General features: G+C 41.9%; 1 protein-coding gene across 2 annotated transcripts in view; it reads right to left on the bottom strand.

Moving 5' to 3' along the window:
• Positions 1 to 14,447, bottom strand: part of LOC146191428 (sister chromatid cohesion protein PDS5 homolog B-A-like) — a 30,045-nt gene extending 15,598 nt beyond the window's left edge. Inside the window, exons 1-9 of one of the 2 annotated variants that reach the window (XM_084601964.1) lie at positions 14,257 to 14,447; positions 11,095 to 11,208; positions 9,432 to 9,641; positions 8,803 to 8,889; positions 5,423 to 5,523; positions 4,036 to 4,153; positions 1,328 to 1,408; positions 480 to 614; positions 297 to 412 (exon numbers count right to left, since the gene is read on the bottom strand). In XM_084601964.1, the coding sequence (XP_084458090.1) occupies positions 297 to 412; positions 480 to 614; positions 1,328 to 1,408; positions 4,036 to 4,153; positions 5,423 to 5,523; positions 8,803 to 8,889; positions 9,432 to 9,641; positions 11,095 to 11,166 (920 nt within the window). In that variant the 5' untranslated portion in view covers positions 11,167 to 11,208; positions 14,257 to 14,447. Of the gene's footprint in view, positions 1 to 296; positions 413 to 479; positions 615 to 1,327; positions 1,409 to 4,035; positions 4,154 to 5,422; positions 5,524 to 8,802; positions 8,890 to 9,431; positions 9,642 to 11,094; positions 11,209 to 13,459; positions 13,796 to 14,256 lie in introns of those variants that run through there. The other variant, XM_084601963.1, reaches the window with a different exon arrangement.
• Positions 14,448 to 23,810: the final 9,363 nt, after the last annotated feature.

Below are 23,810 nucleotides of genomic sequence, written 5' to 3'. Positions count from 1 at the left end.
TGATATCAGTAGCAAAGCTAAAAATTGCATTATGTGAGAGACAGTTTCAGCCAAGCTAGTGCAGCCATCATTTAATTGTAGTCCTCTTGACTGGACATTCTTTGCTCTCCTGTATTTCATGAACTTGGACTTAATGGCAGAGGTTATGAAATCTCCATTAAGGTTGTTATTTAGCACATACATTATTTTTTGTCACAATTAGGTGACGTCATTATATTGTGCATTTGATGTAACAGAAGCCTTCACTAGCATTAGTGCTGTTGAAGTTGATGTTGATATGTTGAAGTTACATTTACCTTTGCAAGTACAATCTGCAGAGCCACCTAGAGCCAGGAGCCAAATGAAGGGATCCTTTAGATGCCAAGTACGCCAATGATTGTGCAGCCAAAGACCGGTCCGCAGGATTTTGAGACTGCAAGCGGAAGTTGACGGGAGCAAGGTTTGGTAAGGCAAAAGCATTTTTTGCGTGGTTTTGTTACCTCAATCATTGTGGCGAGTTGGCCAAAGGCAAGCGTTGTGGCCGTGGGGCAGATGCGGACTACTTCATCCAGAATGTATGCCGACGTGGCCATGGCCTTTCCATCGGAGCTTTCCGACACAGCTCCCTGTAGCAACTGCGCAGTCATAGTATGCTTTGTAACCTTTTGTAGAACTGCTGAGTAGTGAATATTGTTAATACGAGACGTTCATTATTTAACTATAAAACTAACTTAAAAATGTGCTGAGACTGTAATGTGGGCTTGCATCACAGTCGTCAGACAACAGTAGGCAATGGGAGTTTTCTTGGGGTGTAAAAAATATTGAGTAAATGAGTGGTCCTGTCCCTATAATATTCAGCATCCGGTGCCTTTAATTTGGCCGGCTTATACTCAAAATCATAGTCAGTTGGGCAATTTGTATAATGCTAACAGCTTCATCAAAAGACCCCCTCAATTCTCGTAATTTCAATCTGTTAAAAAACCCATGCATACTCTTACATATATACCAGTGAATGATTGGTCAAATTAACCTGTACAAACTGGACATCCGTGCTGTCATCACCGTGTTTAACGGTATAAGCCCTGATGCCAGGGGGCTAATTTCCAGGCCTTCCTTTGCACGCATTTGGCCTAACATGAAGCTTTCACTTAAAAAAAAAAGATTGGGGTGTTGTTTTTATTGTTGTTTTAAGGGTATGTCATTCATTATTCATTCTGCATCAACACTCCTGACTTGACATGAAATGGCCACAAAACATCAACCATAATCATCTCCAACAAACTTTCCTTGGCATGTTTATTTTGAGAAAGTTAATTAAAATGTGAACCGAGTGTGGACAGCAGCTCACCAGATCAATAGTCTGCTGCAGAGGCAGCGATGAGTTGCGAAGTAATTCTTTTGAGACAGCATAGCAGAACGGCTTCTTCCCCTGAAATTGCAGCAATATCACAATTGTAACTAGGTGAAATGCACACACAAGCAAAAAGAAAAAGAAAGAAAGAACAACTGGCATGAATGAAGTGGTGTGCACTGTGACCCCAACAACTAGACCGCTTTGGCAACAACATTGCTGCTGAGAGGTTTAACCGATTTTCCAAGTTATGTGGCATTCCTGGTGCTTTCCTTCACAGATATATATGGCTGTATGCAATCAGGTCGCTATCAGTTTCAGCCCTATAACATCCTTGACATCATATGTACAATACAGACCATACGAAAGCGAGTAGATTTCAATAATTCTTGTGAAAAAATATTACATCTTCGTTGTATTACAAGAACCACATTTTGCCAATACATTTCTTTTAACAGAATCATAGTGTCAGTTATCAGGGATGCAGATAGCATGCCAAAGGTCTCTCTCCCCCATCCCCCAAGACACACAAAAAAGTAACAACAACAATAACAACAAAACATGCAGCTTCAACAAGCCTACTGCATTATCAACATTTTGAATTTTACTATTGCCTAACGTGTTCGATCTAACCGAGCTGGCGGCTGCTGTGTTTCGATGGAGGCAAAACGAAGTGGTGTCCCTGTGCTGTGATGTCAGCGCAGTTAAAGATCCCCAGGTGGTCGAAATTACTCCATAGCTCTCCACTAGGGCTCTCTTTCTACTCTTACTTTTCTTCCTCCCTTATGGTGCGGTTCGGGTGTCTTTCCTGCGAACCAATTATTATTATTATATTGCCTCACTGTGTGCACTTGTTCATGCACGTGCAGTTCCGTTGCATATAGATGCACAGAAATTAGCCCCATTTGATAACTTTAATTACGTAGTAACAATATTTTTTTGAAAGATCCAGAGTTTTTGCATCCTTGTAGTGCAGCGGTCAGCAAAGAAAAATATGAAGTTCATAATTTCTACTTCTCATTTTTATGTTTGTATTACAAGGTTAACTATTGCTTTGTTTTACCTTAATCTCAATGATTGAGAAGAACATAGAAAACCATGGCTGATTTTTTCCTTGAAACAATATTTTGGAACTTATTTTCTGCACAGTAATAATGTGCATTGGTACGTATGTTTATCTACCTCTTTAATAAGTTGCTACTGAAAGCCTTACATATTGAAATGACCTCGGACTCAGCCTCGTTCAACATGAAGGGTTTCATGTTCAACAATATGCAACAGTGTCAGAGGCCAGCTGGATTTCACATGTCGAACAGTATGGATATGGTACAGTTAATGCAAAGGGAAAGAATGTGAATGATTTCTATATTACTTGAGGGACTGCATGAATTGCTGACATATGTGTAGAATTGGTCTTTTTCTACACTTTTACTTTGCTAAAGCAAGCTGAAAGTGTCAGTTGTTAGAAATACAACAGGGGGGCTGAAAGAAAAATACATGCAAAAGCTACCCTTGCAGCTGCAAAACAGCCTAAATTTTGTCAACACAAAGCACAATGAACAAGAGTTGAGGGGAATCCTCAGTGTGCTAGCCAATGTTTCAATGAAAGGACTTGTCTTCATCAGGGCAAAGTGTTCATTATTAGAAGAATTTTCCTTGAGGATTTTCACACACAAAGACGCTCTTGTCAAAACATTGACTGTCACACTAAGGTTTCCCCTCAACCTTTATTCTTTTTGCTTTGTGTTCTGCAATAATCTATGGAACAGCTGTAATGTTAAAGGACTTGTCAAATAGGTAAGGAAAGAAATGCAGGTTAGTGATATTGTAATAGAAATTAAGAATGGTGGTCTCTAGGGGTGATAGACTGAATTCCAAAGGAAGGTGGGCGGATGAGATTAGTATGTTTGCGGGGATCAAATAGATACAGTTGGCACGTAGGACCAGGTTAATTGGAGGTATGTGAGACAGGTCTTTGCCTTGCTGTGGGTGTAATCAGGCTGGTGGTTACGGTGATGATGATGATTTGCCTCTATTTCTGCATAATTAACAAAAACTGCTGTTGCCTATGAGTACAGTTTTTGAGTAGGCTGGCTAAACAGCTGAAACAATGGAGTCAAGCTGTGTGGTTCCTTCAAGATGTCATTTCATCTCATTACAAAATTGAAGTGAGGACGAAAGCCGTCGTTCCTTTAACGAAAGCAGTGTAAAAATGCTACAGTAACCTTCAAAGCAAGCGCTTATTGCCCACCCACTGAGTCTTTTGGTTGCTGCTTTGCCTGACAGATGGAGCAGTTTGTTGGATCAGCTGCTTGGCTCGCCACTGCGACAACTGACTCGCTTGACGGCAGTTTTTCTTCAGTTCCAGAAAATGCAGCCTAGTAGTGATGTTAAAATATTTAAAATAACATAATGTGAGTGATGTGTGCTTTACTGTGCTAGTGGTTTATGTACAGGAATTTTTCAAAGATGGCTTCTTAATACTTAAGAAACCATAAATATCCCTTGGACAGCCGACAGAGATCTGTTTCGGGTGTTCCGAACATCCGCTGAACCTCTGTGAAAAGCCATCGGATGCAGTCTCCGTGTAATTTTTTTTTTACTCAAAGCTATTTGCCAACTTCATAGAATGCGCTTGATATGCACAACTGTAAAAAAAAAAAAAAAAAAAAAAAAAAAAAAAAAAGGCTTGAAATTATTCATACCTTTAAGGGAGGAATTAAATGTGCAAATGTGAAGCCCAAGGTCTTCTCTGGTGAAATGAGGGCATTCAAAATTGGTGACAAAAACTGCCAGCCCGCAGACATAAGGCCAATGTTGTGGCTGAAAAAGTTAAACCAAGAGTGCACAAACAAACTTAGCAAGTATGTCAAGTAGGAATTAGCCGTTGAAAAAATATGAGTGTCTTACACAAAATTTTAGGCTCGTATATAAGGTAGACCTACATCACACATAATGTTACGTTAATTCAAGAGAAGTAGGATGAATTGAACAGCCTTTTTTTTTTTTTTCTTTTTTTTTGTCGGAGTCCTCACAAATATACATGCGCCATTGTACAGTATGTCTGCCCAGTTCCCATTATTCATTGACATTTTTTTGCTTTTATGGAAAATAAATGGTTGTTAAATGTAAATATTGAAATTGAAGTTAATCAATCAATGCTAAACATCTTTGAAACTGAGGAAAGATCACAGAAATGTTACTGTAACTGTTTTTTCTCTCGTTGTTTGAGCAAGACAGCAGATAATTTGACAATTTATAGAAGAAAAGGCTGCATGCCAGTGCAGGTATACTGACAATATAGAAACCATAGTGGCCTCTGCACTAAGTAATGTGGGCTACCAACTACGCCACGACAGCAGCTGCGTCCCATTCTGAATCCAAAGGAAATTATGATATTTTAACATGAATACCCTAAAAAGCTGTAGGGCAGACAGCAGCTGCCACCATGATTCGATTGGCAGATCACTACTCATGTCACATGGTGGCATAATATGTTCTGCTTCTATCAATGGCATTTTGCACTTTCTTCTGTCAAATCTGTCAAATTATTTTCTATCAATAATGACTGTTCAACTCCTTTCCCTATTTAGTCAAAATAACGACAATAACAAAGGTTTTCCAGCCTGAGTCTAGCCTTGCAAAGCAAAAAATGCAGACGTTCCAGAAGTTGCAACATCATTTGTATAGCAGGATCTGTGATCAATATTCTGAGGTGCAAAGTTTTACAGGTCGCAAGTAATGGCAGTGGTGGGGGCTAGGTGCTCACTGTTCACATTCAAGTTTTAAGCAGACAGGACTACAGAGATAAGACCTTTTTAGGCTAGAAGGAATTAGGGCAATAACAGTCGAAGGCATATAGGAATGACTTGAATGTGTACACTAAGCACCTTGCCCCCACCACTGCCATTGCTTGAGACCTGTAAAACTTTGCACCTCAGAATACTGATCAAAGATCCTGTTATACAAATGACGTCACAACTTCTGCAACATCTGCATTTTTCACTTTGCAAAGCTAGGCTCAGGCTGGAAAACCTCAACATTTCTTTTTACTCTGAGGAATGCTGATCGAAATGCATTCTTAACCCTCACCTAATAGCGTCATACAGGACAACAAACACGTTGTGGACAATGGTGCCAAACTGAAGCACTTTGGGGTGCAGATGGCAGAACAGTTTCCCATGGCCTATTGTCTGCACAGGGAGGAAAAGAAACCGCGAAACAAGACAGAAAGTATTAGACATCTTTAGATTACTCGGTACTCTGTTACTGTTGCCAGAGTACTGTGAGTCCGCCTGTCACCAGTGCCACACGTGTTGACTGCTCCCTACGCATGGCAGATATATCGCTTCAAAAGTACCAGATGCCCATCAACTTTGTCGGTGATATGGTAACATTAACGGAAACATGGTACAGTGTATGCTAGGGGTGTCTATTTGCATTAGAACGCTTAACAAACAGCTGTTATTTTTGATGCAAAATGGGGATATACCTGACTAGGGTTCAAAGCTGTAATATGCAAATGTTATACATGGGCACCATGAACATTAACAAAGGACTATACTTATCAGAGGTTGCAGCATTCAAGGGAATAAATGAACATGTTCAGTAAACTATGCATTTACTGCCTACCATAATGTTCTGAGAAAATGCACCCTAAATAGTATTGCCTACTCACCATTAGAGGCAACTTATCTAATTAACTAAAAGACCCCCGTAAGCACTGCCCGCTCTCGAAATGTTATGTTAGCTTTAATGCCTTTGAAAGCACAGGAGGCCTCCTCTATGAAAACTTGCGATGAATTCAGACAACCCATCCGTGTGAGAGCATCGTGTGAGAGCATCAATGGTGACTCATTTTGAACGACAGAGATGATACCATCACCCCTAATACTCGTAAGATTTTAGCGGGAAGATGGTGGGAAGCCTTCCCAGAAAGAGGTGGAAAGTTTACTAGGACGATAACTGTCACAGTAAATGGTAACTCGCGAGAGTTCAAATCAGGGAGGAAAGGTAGCAGATGCAAAGAACAGAGCAGACATTATGTGGCTGTTGATAGCAGTGCAGGAGGCCACCCACAGAGAGGAAACTGATATGTTCATTCCTGTTGGGTGTGTGTCTATCCTCCAGCCTGCTGATGTATGTCGAACAAAACGGTTCTAGGGTGCCATGAGAAATTGTTGGCTATACTTTTTGTGGGAAGGGGCTGTCACCGCTAAGGGGCACTTTAAGAGGCCATCTTTCCACACGTCATAAGCCTTGTGTATAAACTTTGTGTCTGATACTTGGATGGCCCTTTCAGAGGATATCATTGTGGCAACCTTTAAGTGTTATGGCATCTCTACATGTCACAATGGCTCTGAATATAAGGAATTCAACCACAGCTTGGCCTCTGCAATCAGCAAATTGGTGACGAGACCCAAAGCTCGCCAAAGCACGGTGGATGATGTGCTGCACTTTTTATCTCATAGCAGCAGTCAGACATCTTTGGATGAGCACAGCAATGACGAGTGAGAAAATGAACATGCATATATTGCGACTAATGTAATTTTTTCTTGGTTGAGTATATTCATAGCTTTGGTGGGTGGGCTTTCTCTTGGAACTTTAAACAAGCTACCAGCGATCAAGTATAGCAGTGTGAAAAATGGCATTCTATATTGAGCTGAGAGAACACTATTATTACATGTGAAACAATATTTCGTTCTGCTCATATTTGGAGTATGCACTTAAAGAGACAGAACACTGTCCAAAATATGTCATGAGATTATGGTGGAGATGAAAAGACCTTTCCTCATATAGTACACATTAAGCACTACAATATCGAAGAAAAGAGGCTTTATAATTTTAATTTGCCATTGAAGATCACATAAAAACAACGAAGGCGCTATCTGGTGGAGAAACCCTATCACTTTTGGTGTAGTCCCCCACAACGTTACTAGAAGTATCTAGTAACGTTGTTCCCCCATGTGACTACATGTCAGCAAAATATCGTCGCTTATCGCAAGTGCACCCGACTTTTTTCTTCTAGGAGTGCTTGTCATAATTCATTATATCTTGTGCTCTCTCCACTGCGTCCTTAAATAAAAACCACCCCTCCTTTTGCACCGCGAAAGGCATGCTTTCAGGTTTTGCCACCAGATGGCGCCACAGTGTTTGGAATTCCGTGAATGAAGCGATGATAGTACCCAGTAAAACTTTCATTGACGAGGCGTACGTTATTGTGCCGTAACAGCTTTGGGTGTGAAACTGAAAAGGGTGTTACTTTAAGCAAAAAAAACGTCAAATTACTGCCTGGCGAGTGAAAGTTTATTTGTTTTCGGTACGTCTTTTTTGTCGACCACCAGACATCATCGCGGTCACTGCTCATGGTTTCCAGCATCGGACTACATAAAAACGGGCACATGCTCTGATCTAAAAATTCTCGTAAAAATTTTCTACAGCGTTTCTACCAAACCCACTATGGAATCGGAACATTTGAGACATCAGTCTTCCCATTGCGGCGAAAAAAATTTGAGACCTAAATTCCGGTGTTCTGTCCCTTTAACAGTACCTATTAGGTGCTGTTAGAATCTTTTGCTGAATAGAAAAGAAAATGCCCCCTTGTGGTGCGGTAGACTATTGTGCCAAATGATGCGGGATCGAATCCCGGTGGCGGCCTTCGCTTTTCGATGGGTGTGGAACAGAGAGGTGTCCATGTGCTGTGCAATGTCAGTACGCGTTAAAGAACCCCAGGCGGTCAAAACTTCCGGAGCTCTCCACTGACGGCATCTCTTATGGTCTGCATCGCTTTGGGACGTTAAACCCCACAAACCAAACCAAACCTGAAAAGAAAACTTGGAAGCAACGGTCATGTGAAAAGGCGGCAGAGAAGAAGCTAACCTTAGTTTTTGTACTTGTTATCAAATAGGTGGCATGCGCTATTCTGATGTTTGTTTGGCAGCAAAGCAAAAGGCTTGTTTATTACCAGAAAATTGGGTTTAAAATTGGGAATAACATAATCCATCAACTATGTTCATACAAAATATCAAGGCTGAAAAGATTCCATGATAATCACTCGGAATGGAATGGCTGTATAGCCTATACTAAAGCATCTACGCAACATTTTTTTTTGCATTTATCAAATATTTATGCGAAAATTGTAAATTGCTATCAAGCATTGCAGAGGGCTCATAAACAAACAGGATTTTAAAAAATTTTATAAAAATACACTAATGAATAGCAAATACACTAGAGAATAGTGTGTAGTGGTGGTATCTGCATTGCAGTTTCTAACCTTTCTTACTATGCAAAAGCTTTGTTTTCAGAAAAAATAGTCCTTTTTTCATTAGACTAGCAATATTAATACAGGGCAAATTAAAATAAAAGTTTTTGGCGTCTTAGTGTAAATAACAGTGCTATTCTAGAATTGGCATGCTTCTGTTTTGAGGAAAAAAAAAAAAGATTCAATAGCAAAGAAGTAAATATGCACATGCCTTGAACAGTTCCCAACGTTCGTCAAGCAGAGGATCTGAACACTTGTGTAGCTTGGCCAATTCATCGACAAGAAATTCTAACACATCCTGAAATAGAAATTTTTCTATAAGCATGGGGAACATGCATGTGACAATCAGCAGAAGCACGCTTCATTACACAGTCATGATCAGGTGATAAAACCATTGTGGGCACAAATTATGATTTTAATAAAAATTTTTATCATATGTTCTAACACTGATCCAAAAAGAACACTTAGCCATAAAATTTTATAATAGAACTACAGCGCTTGCCGAGGTAGTTGGTGACTGCCATGGCCGAGCACTGTATTGCGCTCATGTTCTCTACAGCTTCAGATAACTTGTGAAATATTTTGGCCGTCCAAGTGAGCACACTTATTCAATTTAATGTGCAGCTGCAACTGCTGTCATTTCACAGTGCTGCTTCTATGTGTCAATGTGGTAGCACTTAGCATTTCCCAGTAGTATGGTAAGCACAGGTAAAGCTTTTTAAAATTAACCTCAGAAATGAACTGCCTGGAGCACACGGGAAGGACAGTAGAATCGGAGAGATCATAACACATCAGGCAAAAATGTTCTATAATAGTTATAACCACAGCAAAACAACTGACCACAAGTCTGCCAGGACTGTATGGAACATTGCTGACAGTCGAAAGCATGATGTGGGCATGACAACATGCTGTCATCAGCCGGACTCTTTCGCTTTTGTGTGAAAGGAAGGCAGTGTCGCTCAGTAACACTGCAAGGTCGCTGACCCAATGTGTCTCCACTCCGCTGCTGTCAGCAGGCAACATCAACTGCTTACACTGGAACACACAAGTCTGGAAGAGAATGTGGGCAGACCAGTGTTTATTTGCTACTGCGGGTAAAAAACAGCCCAGGAGAGACCCCTTTTGCCACAGCCATAACATGAGTAAATTTAAATTAACTCAGCAGCAATGAATGCATTTGATTCTCAAAGATTGGTAATTTAGCAACAGAACTATGACTTGAAAGCAAAGGAACACTGGTAGCACTGTGGGCATACACAGTCCATGTTTGGTGATTAAATTTGAGGGCAAAATTTGCTTAAAGCATGAATAGTTTAAATTAATTTGTGATAAATATAATTATTGTATTCATTGTTTGATGTGGATAAACTTGATATTCATGAAAGCAAAGTCTCGGTTAAGAAAACCAAAAGTTCACCAAGCAAGTTCAAATCAACGACAGTTTTTGTAGTTATGCAACCACTGGAATCTTCTAAAAGAGCACTTTTATTCCTGGTAATTATTAAACCGTGAAAGCAGCTTGTCATTACAAAAGTGACAAGTGAGGAAAAATACACGATACAACTCTGGCGGAGCCCTCAAGGCAGTTTCTTTCTAGCATCATAAATGTGACCACACCAGTAAAAGTAATTGCTGGTAGCTCCTTAGTCAATATTATGAGAGATGTGAATTAATGTATTTGTTGGAACCATATTCTAGTCAATAAGAAAAAATTTGGGGATGCTTAATCAATACGGTATCCATTTAAAGTGTCTAATAATGGACTGTTATTGCAAAAATAAGAGTCTAGATATTGAACTTGCTTAGTAGTCTGAAGCAAGACGAAAGACCATGCTAAAAAACTGGATGAAATGTTTTGTTTCACTGCTTCAGTTTTGTTTCATGTTTTGTTTCACTGCTGCACCATATTTCCTTCAGAAGAAATCTAATGCTAAATACACAAATTAACAAAATTAAATGAAGCCTAGCATAGCTACAATGGCACTTTACACAACTAAGGCTGAGAGGTTTGCTGTGCACAACTGCAATAAAATAGGTGCACGGCAGTGATGTCTCTACACCTCCCACCTGCTTTTTATTAGGCCCCCCTTTAATTTATCCTGAATCTTTTTTTTTGCACTGACGGCTATTAAAAATGGTTGCCACTTCTCATCTACCATCCATGCTCCCCCAAATTTCAATTTCTGGGAAACCCAGAAGCAGAGTTTTCATTTGAGCTAATCGGCAGAAACGATATCTGAATGAAGCATAACATGAAAATAATTTTGCTAGAAGAGGTAAAAATTTCATAGGAAGAGTGCAATCATGGTTTTTTTCTTTTTCAAATTTGTCCAGAGGTGTGCTTTAACTGCTGAACCACCAAGAGATCTTATGCAGCAACAGTTACATTAAACTTGATTACTGCTTGGTCGGACCAATCAAATCCCTTTATAAAGCATCACAATTGGATAGATGCTGATGAGGTGGAGATACAACTGCATTATAAGGACACTAGGCTACATACCTGGAGCTGTGTTTCTATGACCTCTGTGCTTGAACTGCTGTCGAAGGGCCTTACGTAGGGAGGGTAGTTCATACTTACAGGTTCAAGGGCAGCCTTGCCAAAAAGCCCTTAGAGCTGCAACAGAATAAACAAGGCTAAGGTGTGTGACCAAAATGGATGCAAGCTGTCTTCACTGTGCTATATCTCTATCTAGTTTATGCTAAACCTCTGCAATAAACTGCAGCGAAAGAAACAATATTACCCTCTCAAATGCTATGGGTATAATTTCATACATACACAGTCAGCTTACAAGATTTTCGATCTGTACCAGGCCTAGCACTGATTTGGTTTAATCTAATTAACTTTGCACTTTTCACATTAATTGCAGCTAGAATGCTTTCTTAACATTGGCTAATGAAATAAAAAAAAACAAATAGCAAATGAACTCTGCAATTCAAGAATATGCAAAATGGATGGAAACTCCCTGCTGAAATAGTGAAACAGCACAAATGATGAGAATCACAAGAACTGAGTATGTGAGTATAGCCATAGATGCGGTTAGTATAGTTTTATGCTTAGAATGCAATGCTATACTCCTGGTTAGGTTGTTTCGATCAAGGCAACAGCCTTTAAACATGGACATCTTGGCATTTCCTTTTCTGATGTGAATTGCCTTGGCATCAAGTGCAGTATTTTATAGCTTTGTTAAGTAGCTGATGAGGTGCATGAGTTGTTTTTAGCCACATCAACTCACCATCACCATATCACCGCATCACAAATTTGGCCACATCACCAGATGTGGCCAAATTTCTTGTGTACAGTGTTGAGGCAACAAAATGCAGATTGCTTGTCAGACTAACTAGGAATCAAAATGGCAGGAAATCATGCCATCTCCATCATTTTCTACAAAATGCAGTTCGAGACATATCTATGACTGAGGATGTCCTCATAGCATGCAAATGAAGCGCATGAGAATCATTACTGCACCTGCAGTGCCATTTATAACTAAGGGATTTATGACTAACCGAGACTTCCTGTGCTGTTGTACAGTGCACCAAGACAAGCTTCTAGGCGAAGTTGCTTAGCATTTTTTGACATATCTGGCACCCACCATGACCAACAGAAAGTACACACAAGTTTTAAAGCATAACTACAGCATACATTTATCTGCATATAGAAGATCCTGTGCTTGTGAGGCACATTCCTGAAAGGAAAATTATTCTAGGCAAAAGTAAAAGTTAAGCTCTCAGCCACCGAGAGATGCATCTCACGTGAGGAAAAGTGGTGCTGAATATTAGCAAACATTGCCATGCAAAAATCAGCATTTGACCCTTTCTCTGCCATTTGATGTTTTATTCACTATATAAGACAACTGTTTTTAAAGGCGTGTTCCACTCTTTGGTTCTTTATGTTTTTCCACATGTTCGCAAGTGTTTGCATACCCATTGTAGCTCTGAGCAATAAACAATTATGCGGGCAGTATCTGTCCTTGTACATTACTTGGATTCCAATATATATGCTTTTTGTGCAGCAGATGCTTCTGAAAATATACAGACCAGGTTATACTTGTCTGTGCCCAAGCAGTATGTGCTGCAGAGCAAATTAAATGTGAACTTTCATTGTGACTGCTCTTCTAGGGGCAATGGTGCGTGTGTGGCTAACATTTTGCTTAAAGAAAGTCAGCACCAGCTTCAGAATCATGCTTTACTTTCTCTGCACAGCACTTCTCGATATAGCACACAGGACAAGTATGATGTTGGGCCTGGACACTAGCTGTATCAGCGCTGCTTTACATGAACCTTCGTTCACGTTACATTGTCCCTACCACTTCACAATTCTTGCAGTATGTGATTAACTACAGCTACAGATACAGTACCTTTGAGTTCAAGTTTTTCTATGTACCATCAAGACATTTAGCAGTGGTCCCGCTGTAGTGGCACAGTGGTTAAGGCGCTAGAATGCTGTACCGAAGGGTGTCGGATCTAATCCCGGCCGCGGCAGCCGCTTTGCGATGGAGGCGAAAAGCAAGGCACCCGTGTGTTGTGCGATGTCAGTGCACGTTAAAGAACCCCAGGTGGTCGAAATTGATTCCGGAGCCCTCACATGCAGTTAGCATTGCATATGATGAAAAACATCGAGGCATTTTGTCGCCTTCGTGTTTGCACGAAGATTGAGTAAGGCAGCCATGGTCGGAGCAGAATCGAAACTAATATGACGCCAATAAAAGCGCAGAAGTATCACTTACTGATGGACATATGCCAACAGCGCCGTAAGGGATGCACAACGCGGTGAGAAAAGGTGCAGAGAGAATTATAGGCGATATATCGTGGGTACCGGATTATTTTAAGCATCTGGAGCTCTTTAAAGGCCGCTAACACGTACTTACCACACGCAGCACATGAACGATTTCACTTCAAACGAAACACGACTGGTATAATAGGAATTGGTGAAGCCAGCAGCTAGTAGGATTAATTTATGGGATGTGCGATCCGTTCCGTGACCGCATCGGTGAAAGAACTGGTGGTCTGCAGGCGCCGCAAGTGATCAAGCGTTTTCTCTTATCTTTGAAGTGCGCTCATCTCAGCGTTTCTTTGCACATGGACTGGCCGTCGAATACGCCGCGTAACGCGGTCCTACTACGATAAACGCGCGGCAAAGCAACACGGGAAATAGCTCGAAAAGTTGCTAGCCTGACCACTGTGCCACATGGCGAAGTGGCAGAGTTTTCAGTGCACGTACGACATTTGACCGATCCACTGACGCTTCCAGACGAAAAGTGCTGCAAACCAAAATACGGTAAAATATCGCGCGTGCTTTTGCTCTTTTATTTTTGAGGTAGCAGCATCGGATAACCACTTGCGGGAAAGTTCTGGCACGAAGTGGCGGTCGGGCTTGCGTTTTAGTTATACAGCTAGCATGACAACCCCCCCCCCCCCCCCCTAATAGCTCTTGCCATAGATAAGCAAGCCTCTTGTCTTCTCTGTAACCTTTAGCAAAGGTATCGCAAAAGGTATATGAGCCGCATGTACGCGTGCTGACACCACGTGGTTTACGCAAGGCTCGCGCTTCTGCCATAGAGAAAGAATTTGGCTCCACATGGCGCGCGCCCGTTCGGCAAATTGTGAAAACGAACGCATGATTTACGTTCGCGACAGGGTTCTAGAAAGGTTTACATGTGCTTACGGATTTACGGTCACAAGAATGGAGAAAACAGTAGAGTCAGTAAAACGTCCTAGAGGTGGAATGCTGGGCCGAAACTTTAGTGTCGGGGACCGCCACCAAGGTCACGTGAATTCAACTGCGGTTTGATTGGTTGAAAAGATTTAACGAATACAAGGACTTTATCGGCATTTGCGTTACGTCAACGCCTCCTAAAGGCTTCAGACCAGCGCGCTGCGATATTTCACTTGAGTATAACGTCACATATCCGGGAGGCAATCGCTCTCTACCAACAGGGGGACCCTATTCTCGACACGCATGATCACTTTTCGGCGTCACGTTTTTCTGATTGGTTCTCAGAATAGTGGCGTGTTCCAATTTGTGGCGCGAAATTGAGCTGTCGAAATGGCTTCTTGTGCCTTCGGAGCGGGGCTGGGACGCTTTGCGAAAGACTGCTCCCTATGGGGCTCCCTCTCCTTTGGAGGCTACCCTAGGGTCTTTGGAGGCCCCCTAGGGAGCGGAGGGGCCTCTACACTGACGGCAATAAAGTTATCTTAAACTTGAACTTGGTGATGTCAAAATGACGAGACATCGAAAGCGGATTTCTAGCAGGCTATTCATGCTGCCTGGATGGTACATGTAAGTAATTGTGGATGCAAAAGAGAAGGTATATATATGGTAGGGAGGAAAGCACTTGTACTTGTGTTACGAATGGGGTGAAATGTAGTACTTGCTGTCAAGGGGCGCTTCCTGAAATTCCTGGCTGACGTTGCGTAGCGGGAATACGTCATGCATGCATATTATATGGTGATGTCAAAATGATGCTTCATGACGTAAATGAAGTGCTGCCATTGTCGTAAATGGCAGAAGTTAGGCGCCATGTTTGGGAGCGCAAAATCAAAAATAAAAGTAAAACATGGTGAATTTGATGCGGAGCATAGGCGGCTGTTAGCTTATCGCAGTTTGGTAGCCCTAGTGGAAAAACCCCTATGAGTCGCAATAACCTCATACAAATTCTCATACTAAACTCGTACAAATCTCATATGATCTCATACAAATTGCATTCATCATATGATAAATATATGAGATTGTGTGACATTTGTATGAGATTAGTATGAGAAATCTGTATGAGGTTATTGTGACTCCAATGGGAGGGCAGCTAGGGCCCTCGTGCGACTATTAACTTGCGTCTTCGTTATTAATCCTATAAACTCGTACAAATCTCATATGATCTCATACAAATTGCATTCATCCTATGAGAAATATATGAGATTGTATGAAATTTGTATGAGTTTAGTATGAGAAATCTGTATGAGATTATTGTGACTCCAATGGGAGGGCAGCTAGGGCCCTCGTGCGACTGTTAACTTGCGTCTTCATTATTAATCCTCTAAAAGGTTGCGCAACTGAAAAGTAGCCTTATGACGTCATTTCAGTGCTTTCTGCAATTACAAGATCTGTCAGCTTACTTCACCACCAAGAGTAATTGTCTCCCCGGCCGCCCCGCGATACATTAGTGGTGCGGGCGGAGTCTGACTTTGGACTCCATCTTACCTTATGTCTCCCCGGCCTAACGCCCTACATGAAAAACGGTGTAAGACACGGTGGTTAACCATAAGGAGTTTCCGGTTGGCTATCCTCCGTTGTGTAAAATGGAAGAGGGGCATATAAGAAAAAGCGAAATAGAGAAATGTGTTTGAAAGTTAAAATGGCTGGAGCAGTGTCCTGAGCGCCGTGAAGGCTGCCGCGCGCTGCGGCCTCAACAGAATACAGCATCCGCTTTTTAACGCCAAACAAATGATATCGCGGGACTCTCTGAAATGCCTCGTCTAGCGCAGATCAACCGCTTGAGTTAGCCGACCGCCAGTTCTGCGCTTGGTAACAACCGCGCAGGTCGATGGCCTTTCTATGAATGCAAAGCGTTTGCAATGTACACTCGAGCAAACATTTTGCACCAGAAAAAAAAGTATAAAAATGTTGGGTGTGTATGATACGGTGGCTCTGCAAGGAACTTCACAGCGACAGACAGCGAGGGATCACCAATAACTGCCTCAATCGTCGGCCCTAAACACTTTTTTTTTCGAGCACTATATGTTAAGGAAGTGGAGAGTCTTCCCACGAGGGGAAAAGCAAGCAAAATTACTGACAGCGTTTATGTGCACGTGCCAAGTACATGGCATATATGTTTGCTTGCCGCATGTGATGTGTTTCATGTAAATTTTTTTCAGGTGTGCACGCAGACTCGCCATTTGCTTTTTTTTTAGATTGCTTGCTGCATGTGATGTGTTTTATGTAATTTTTTTCAGGTGGTGCACGCAGACTCGCCATTTGCTTATTTGTTTTAGAAAACAAAAAGTACTCCAGAGCACGTTATGACAATACGCTCTAATCATATGATGTTGTTAATTGATTTTTTGTGTTGATTGCTTCTTTAATACAGCCGGAAAGTGATCTCCCTTTATTGGTTTGCATTTTATCGTTTCGACAGTAAGGATACGCGCACGTGACGTCACCCTATCTTCGTGCGGGAGCTTTTCCAGCAGCTGTCTTCAACAATTGTGTTGGAATAATGAAAAAATAAGCTTATCGGTCACAATGTTAAAATCTATTCAATCCTAATTTGACGCACTCAGAGCGTCCCCGATTTGCTAATTTTCTCACTTTACACTTTGTCACAGCTGTATTTAGGAAAACATAACTCGATCGCTGTTATGTGATCAGCTTTATTGCTGATAAACGAGCGAACACTTCGTGAATATATTTATATGTCCATCTGAACAACAATAACAATGACATGTCTGCTTTTAAACTAGGGGAAATAAATAAATAAATAAATAAATAAATAAATAAATAAATAAATAAATAAATAAATAAATAAATACAACAAACTTTTTGTTACACATCTAGTGAATGATGCATGGATACCGTGGAAGCTAACAGGTCAAAATAAGTAAAAAAAAATGCAATGTCTTACGTTGTTAAAATGTGTGCCTCGTTTTGTGCAGAAACGTTCTATTGAAAAAATTAGCTAAAATTACGGTCAAGTGTTTTTTTTTTTGTCGTCATTTGCAGTAGTTTTAGGAGAAAGTTTAGAGTAACAAACGCACCGTCCCCATCGCCGTCGCTTAACTTTATATGCAGCAAATGCAAACCCTCTCAGGCTCGCGCCTGCTGCGGTCAGCACTACAACCCTCTAAACTCCGCGGTGACACGTTTCTTTTACCTGAACGCAATAAAAGACAAAGCTACTGTGAACGGTTCGAATGCCATTCAAGGTGCAAACCCCAGGGAAAAAACACGAGTCACAATAACATCATACAGATTTCTCATACTGAACTCATACAAATGTCATACAGTCTCATTTCTCATGCGTTGAATGATATTTGTATGAGATGATATGAGATTTGGATGACTTTAGTATGAGAATCTGCATGAGGTTATTGTGACTCATAGGGTTTTCACACTAAGGAAAGTAGTGTGCTGCTGTGCGGAAGACACCTCGTAAGACTACAACAAGATGGCGCTTGGCTGCTTCTGGTAAACGCGTGCATGAGCAGTGGGCTCTGTGAAAGCTCTGTTTCGGGGGAGAGCGCGGTGTTTGAAGAGATACGAGCGCAAAAGACGGTCTGTATCGATATGCTGCCGCGGGCTTCGCGTTGACAAAGCGGCTGCGTTCACTGAAAACAAAGTCATAAGATAGAAAAAAAAAGCAGCAAATGAAATTTCAATATTGCCCCTATCGGGCATTTCTATGAGAAAACTTTGGTAACGTCAAATAGAGTTCTGAGCGCGGATCGCTGGGTTTATGCGACAGCTGGTCAGTCTGCACTGCCATAGACTCTAGTATGTATTATAATAAAATAATAGGTATATTGAAATAATTACTATTATCCTTGGAAGTGGTCGCGATGTTCCCGTATGCGATCATGTTTGATTGCTCGTTTTTAAGAATTTCAATTTTTACTTGAACGGAATACCAGCTGTTTCAGTGAACACTTTAAAGAATTCCTAAAAGTGAATTCGAAATCAAAGCTAAAAAATCTCTCAGCCGCGGTGGGTGCAAATAAGTGTAAGAACTCATATAATTGCATAGCTAATTTACTAAGAGCGATTAATAAGCATATTTAGCTGATCAGTACAAATGGTAATTTTTGTTATGTGAATATGATCAAAGGTAGCTAATTTTTATCCTTTTCTCAAGGAACCACATATTTCTAATACATCGGGAACTCCTAGTACACAAGGTGATCTGAACACATCCATACCAGTTTAAAAAAAAAAAAAGTCATTTTAAAGACCTACAGAGGGAGGAAATGGGGCGCTTTATTTTTGAAGAAAGGATGCACACCAATACTAAGTGCACTAGACGCTCGTGTTGCTAAGGGAAAATGGCACGTTTGCTGATGATGAGCTGCTGTGACTACGGTCCAAATTCCAGATGCCTGCTCTATTGTGTCATGTCATCCCTGTTGAAAACAGTGTATGACGAATTGGTGATAATGGATTGATATTTATGATCTAGATGATATTTGTCTGATGAATCACAGATTAGTTCGTATATTACCCAAATATCATATGGTTTGTTTCCCTTCATCTTTATTCGTTAACCATGTTTCCCCTAACCCATGCAGAGTAGCATGTCAGAAAACATTAACGCCGGCTAAAATCTGTTTCATTAAAGAGCCTTCTCTTTCTTTCTCTCTGATTTAACCTCATCGATATCGCCGGTCATACAAAATCGTATGTCATACATCTGATTCAGATCTCGTGCAACTGGCGGGTTATATCATAAGTTGGATGTCATGGATCGTACATCTCATTCAGCATCATTCAGGTGGTGTATGACATATCGAGAATTCTGTGATATCGCAACATCATTCAAAATCATGCGTCGCGCCTTTTGTGACATATCACACAATATCTGATGAGTCGCAGAGTTTCTGATACATATGATTCAGATCTCATGCAACTCTCGGGTTATATCGTAAGTTGTGTGTTTTATCATTGGATGTCATAGATTGTACATCTCATTCAGCGTCATTCAGGTGGCGTATGACATGACAGCTGTGCACTTTCTTGTTTTCCGCTGCTCCAAAAAATAAAGACCGCGCAGTTGACTATGACTATCATATTCCTTTCACCAAGCGACGAAGAATGCATGGACATGATGCGACGCACATTAGCGCCCATGCGTTTCGAATAGGGCGCCAAAGTCAGTGCAAATGTCATCAGCGGATGTCGACTCTCCACCGCGCATCTAGCATCGTTCAGCTTTTGTGCGGTAAAAAGTACCGGATTTCGTTGTGCTGCGAAGGGCCTTAGAAAATGCGCTTTTTTTCTTCAATTCAACAAGCTAGACAGATTTAAGCATGGTTAAATCATGGTCATATGAAAGTGGTACGAGGTTCAGATTGAAAAGCGCGTAACTCACTTTAGATTACAGGTCAGCCTCCAGCCTCACAGCGTGTTCTTCCAGTGTCTCAGGGGCTCATAAAACCCGCTGCATTTCACATTTTCTCTCCAATTCTTGTTTCTTGGCTACACCTCCAGGATCCACAAACATATATCGCTCATACTTCTAGAATGCACGTTCCACCGGTTCGAGGTTGTTAATGCGCTCTCGAAACTGGTTGTGGTGCTCAGACTGACCTTTCGCAATGCCGCGCTGTGTGTCTCGTCGCGGACCCGGCAAGCCCTCGAGACGCGTTAAAGCGAAATGGGGCAGCTGGCTCTGAGAGTCCACGGGGGAGCCCCAAATGAACCAGTACATGGCAGCATGTGATGGTTGTCTTTCAAGGCATTAGAGCTAGGCCATCACCGAACTGGCTTTTGAGCACCGATTGAGAACACTGCCTGACGGCAGATGGACCAGAGTATACTGTATAAGTGCACTATTCTACGCTACACAAACACGGAATGGAAAATCCGAACACTAAGACTATGAGAGCGCTAAGAGGTAGAACATGCTAAGTTCACAAACGTCCTGTCACCCACGTGGGCGAAGACATTGCGGGAACAAATCAGAGGAGCGGAGGAAAATGGATGGCGCAGCGCAGCACTAACAGACATCTCCGGCGCTGTACTGCAACATCAAGAGAGACATCAGGAAGGAAAACATACACGTTAACTCCTGAGGAAGCGGGCTTCTGTGTGAGGCAAGAAGTGGGATGCTACGGACACGGTCGCTCCAGGCCAAGTATACAGAGGGACTCGATATCGAGTGCACCAGAAGCAATGTGATGGAGCAGACTTAACGGCATGGAGTCAACGAATGCCTCCGGTTGTGGTCCGTGCCCATGACGCAGCAACGAAGTTTCCACAGCCACCACGGAGGAAGCGAAAAATCATGGGTGACGCCCATGGAGGCGCTTGCGATGACGCTGGGAGTGGAGCGTACGGTCAACACGAATGAGGTAGAAGCGACAAAACAACGCCTGGAAGACTCGCCGACAAGAAAAGTGACAAATTGGGCCCCGAGAACGTTTCCTTCTTTTTCTTTTTTAACAGCATGATCCAGTGCGCTGTTATTCCCCGGTACAAAGGGGAAGGGCCACATCAGCATTAGCAGGAGAGGAATGGCTGGATATGTGCTTTCGCATTATAACTATAAAAGCGACTAATAAGGTGCGCTGACACGTTTTGACCGCGTTTAGCTGAGCACGGCGTTCAGCTTAGGAATCTCTTGAAGAACCAACCCCATACATGATTTACATGTTGCTTCAGAACATGTGCCAGCCAAAGCGCGACGATGTTGTATCCAGACAGCGCGATACCTTGTAGATAGGCTTTCGGCGCTAGCTTGGACGGCAATTACCTGCAGTTTCAAAGCCGCTTTTTTAGCTTATTTAGGTCAAGGTATTTTTATTCGCGGCGCTTGGACGGTGCCAGGATACTTATAGTAGGGTGACTCCTCTTTGCACGGAGAACGACGGGGAGGGTGCATTGTAAAAAATTGTTGTTGAAAAATACAGAAATTTTCTGGCAGCTCTCCTGCCAGAAATTTTCTGTTCTGCTATGTTTTGTTTTAATTTTTTTTTCTGTCATTTTACAATTTTTTTGCTGTTTACAACTGATAGAAAATGTTTGTAAATTGGCAAAAATTTTCTGTTATACCTCTAGTAAAAAAACCCCTATGAGTCACAATAACCTCCTAGAAATTCTCATACTAAACTCATACTAAACTCGTACAAATCTCTTATCATCTCATACAAATCTCATTCAAGCTATGAGAAATATATGAAATTGTATGACAAATGTATGAGTTTAGTATGAGAAATCTGTATGAGGTTATTGTGACTCATACAGCTTTTTTCACTAGGAATACGGCGTTTTTATTTAAATTTTTCTATAGCAGTGAAAAGTATAATCCAAATATATCTTTTTTTTTTACTCGTCTTTCATTTCACGTTTTCTGTTTGTAAGAACAACAAAATTGCGTTAAGTGCCAATTTCTTTAATAACAACCATTTCTAAGGCGAAATCCCTGCAAACTCCATCTCACAAATATCTCGTGGCGCTGGCAATACTCGATGGCACCCATAAAAATGGCCGCGCAACAGTCGCGCCCTAGCCACTGAAAAGAGGCTAGTGAATAATGCCCAACAGATACCACTGTAGCAGGGAGCCAATCAACAACGGACCTCAATGTGGCACCACTATTTATAATCTTTGGAATCGAAATTGTTACGCACCCGTTCGTCGGACAGCGCCTTCGGGGTTGTCATAGCATTTCGCTTTCCATTCAGCATTCACCTACTATTCAAGTAAAAATGAGTTTGTGGTAGAAAATATAACAGACGGCAAAATATATATCGAATTGTTTGCATTCCAACTGAGGTTTCGGAAAATTGCTGTTTTTTTTTTTTTGTGAACGTATTTTGGTAAATGAAGTAGAACAGATGTTCTCTGTACGGTGACAGAAATTTTCTTTAAAAATACATGTAATTTCACACACATTTTTTACAGTGTGCGGGGATTTTGGTTACTGATGATTCCTCTGTGGTGTTGCTTTTCATCCAGCTAAAATAAATACAATGAAATGCTGCAGAAAATCTTTGATATGCATTCTCAGGAAACGTGCTCCTCCTTTCAGTGCTCGGTAAATTCTTCTGTGCAAGCCGACAAATTTTTGGTGTGGCGAACGCCACCCTTCGCCTCCCCTTGGCGTCGTGACATCCGGGGCGGTGTTGGAAGGATGCCCATATCGCTCTAAGCTTGCTGGAAGCTTTAGTTTTTAACGTTTGGAGCGAGTTTAACTACATTCACGGCATTAATGAGTGGCGCGAACGTAGCTATATCTCAGAACTGCCATGGCTCTGATGCGCATTTTGATGGTAGCATCGCACACGCTCATAATAAGCGAGCGTTAGTTGTGTAACGAACCCAATAAACAAACCTCACTGGCCATTTCGCTTTGATTATGTCTTGTTGTAACGGCGCTCAACACTTCCGTACTCATTTGGATGCTACAAACTGAAATTACCTCAAATAACCCACTCTTTCGAACATCACATGAAACGGGCAGAAAACTTACCTCTCGCCGAACGGGACCTGCTTTGTACGAGTTTTACGAACGACTCTCGGGCATTGGCTTCGACGCTACGGAAGTTTGATGTCGGCGCATTCATCTTGGTCGGTACTTGGGTTTTAAGGTCCTGTTTCCAAAGTCAGTGGAGTTTTCCCTTCTTCAACCTCCTCGCTGCACCCATTTTTCTGCAAACATGCTATGCCTCTCGTGCTTCCGTTTTCGCGGCGTGGTCGCATAATTTAACCATTTGGCATAGTTTTGTTGTGGCTGACGGTCTCGGTGTACCGCTCGTTTCATACGGCCAGTAGAGAGATTTAGCTTACCGTGATCCACGATCCGCCACCGTGACTCTCTACCGCACGTGGGTGGGGCGCTCAAGCTGATTGGTCCCGACGCGGCAGGTCTGTGTGCCGACATCCAGTATGTGGCGCCATCTATTGGCGTCAAGGGGGGTCTGGGCATGCGCATTGGAACGCGCGGTGGCGGATCACGGTAGCGGATCGCGGTAATTGCTAAAAGTCCCTAGCATTAGAGACGTCGATGACGATATGGCGGCCATAATCAAAGCTGTTGAGTCGAGTGCTGCTAACGTCAGGCAGCGAAGGACTCTTGCTGTGAGCATGTTGTCTCTATAGAGCCGTCGGCAAAAAAAAAATATTAATGCGGACGACGGCGTTGATAACATCGCGTAAAAGGAAATCAAAATTCCTTGTCCTCTCAGCATTTAAGAGCACTTCTGAAATGGCTTTTCTTGGGCATGTATAGTCTGGCGTACAGTTCTCCACTAGAGATACTAATGTGATGCAGTACAGTATTGGCCCAGTTTGCTCGTCATGCAGTAAACTCCAGCTGCCCTTTGTCTATGATGTATTCCTTCAAAGACACCCTAAAATGGACGAGCGTGTTGAAAGTTGCATGCTAACACCAACTAGGTTGTACTCGGTCTGTGCCGTGGCACGTTAACCTGTCCGTATGCGACATTTGCGGTAAAGGTCACTTACGATTATAATGAAGAACCGCTATAACAAAGAAATCGTGGGACCCCTTGAAC

Source organism: Amblyomma maculatum, chromosome 4 (genome assembly GCF_055883805.1).
Source record: "Amblyomma maculatum isolate TAMU_Amacu chromosome 4, ASM5588380v1, whole genome shotgun sequence".
In the NCBI taxonomy this organism is placed as follows: Eukaryota; Metazoa; Arthropoda; class Arachnida; order Ixodida; family Ixodidae; genus Amblyomma; species Amblyomma maculatum.
The sequence above is the reverse complement of the archived record's forward strand: the minus strand, read 5'-3'. Positions and strand labels throughout refer to the sequence as shown.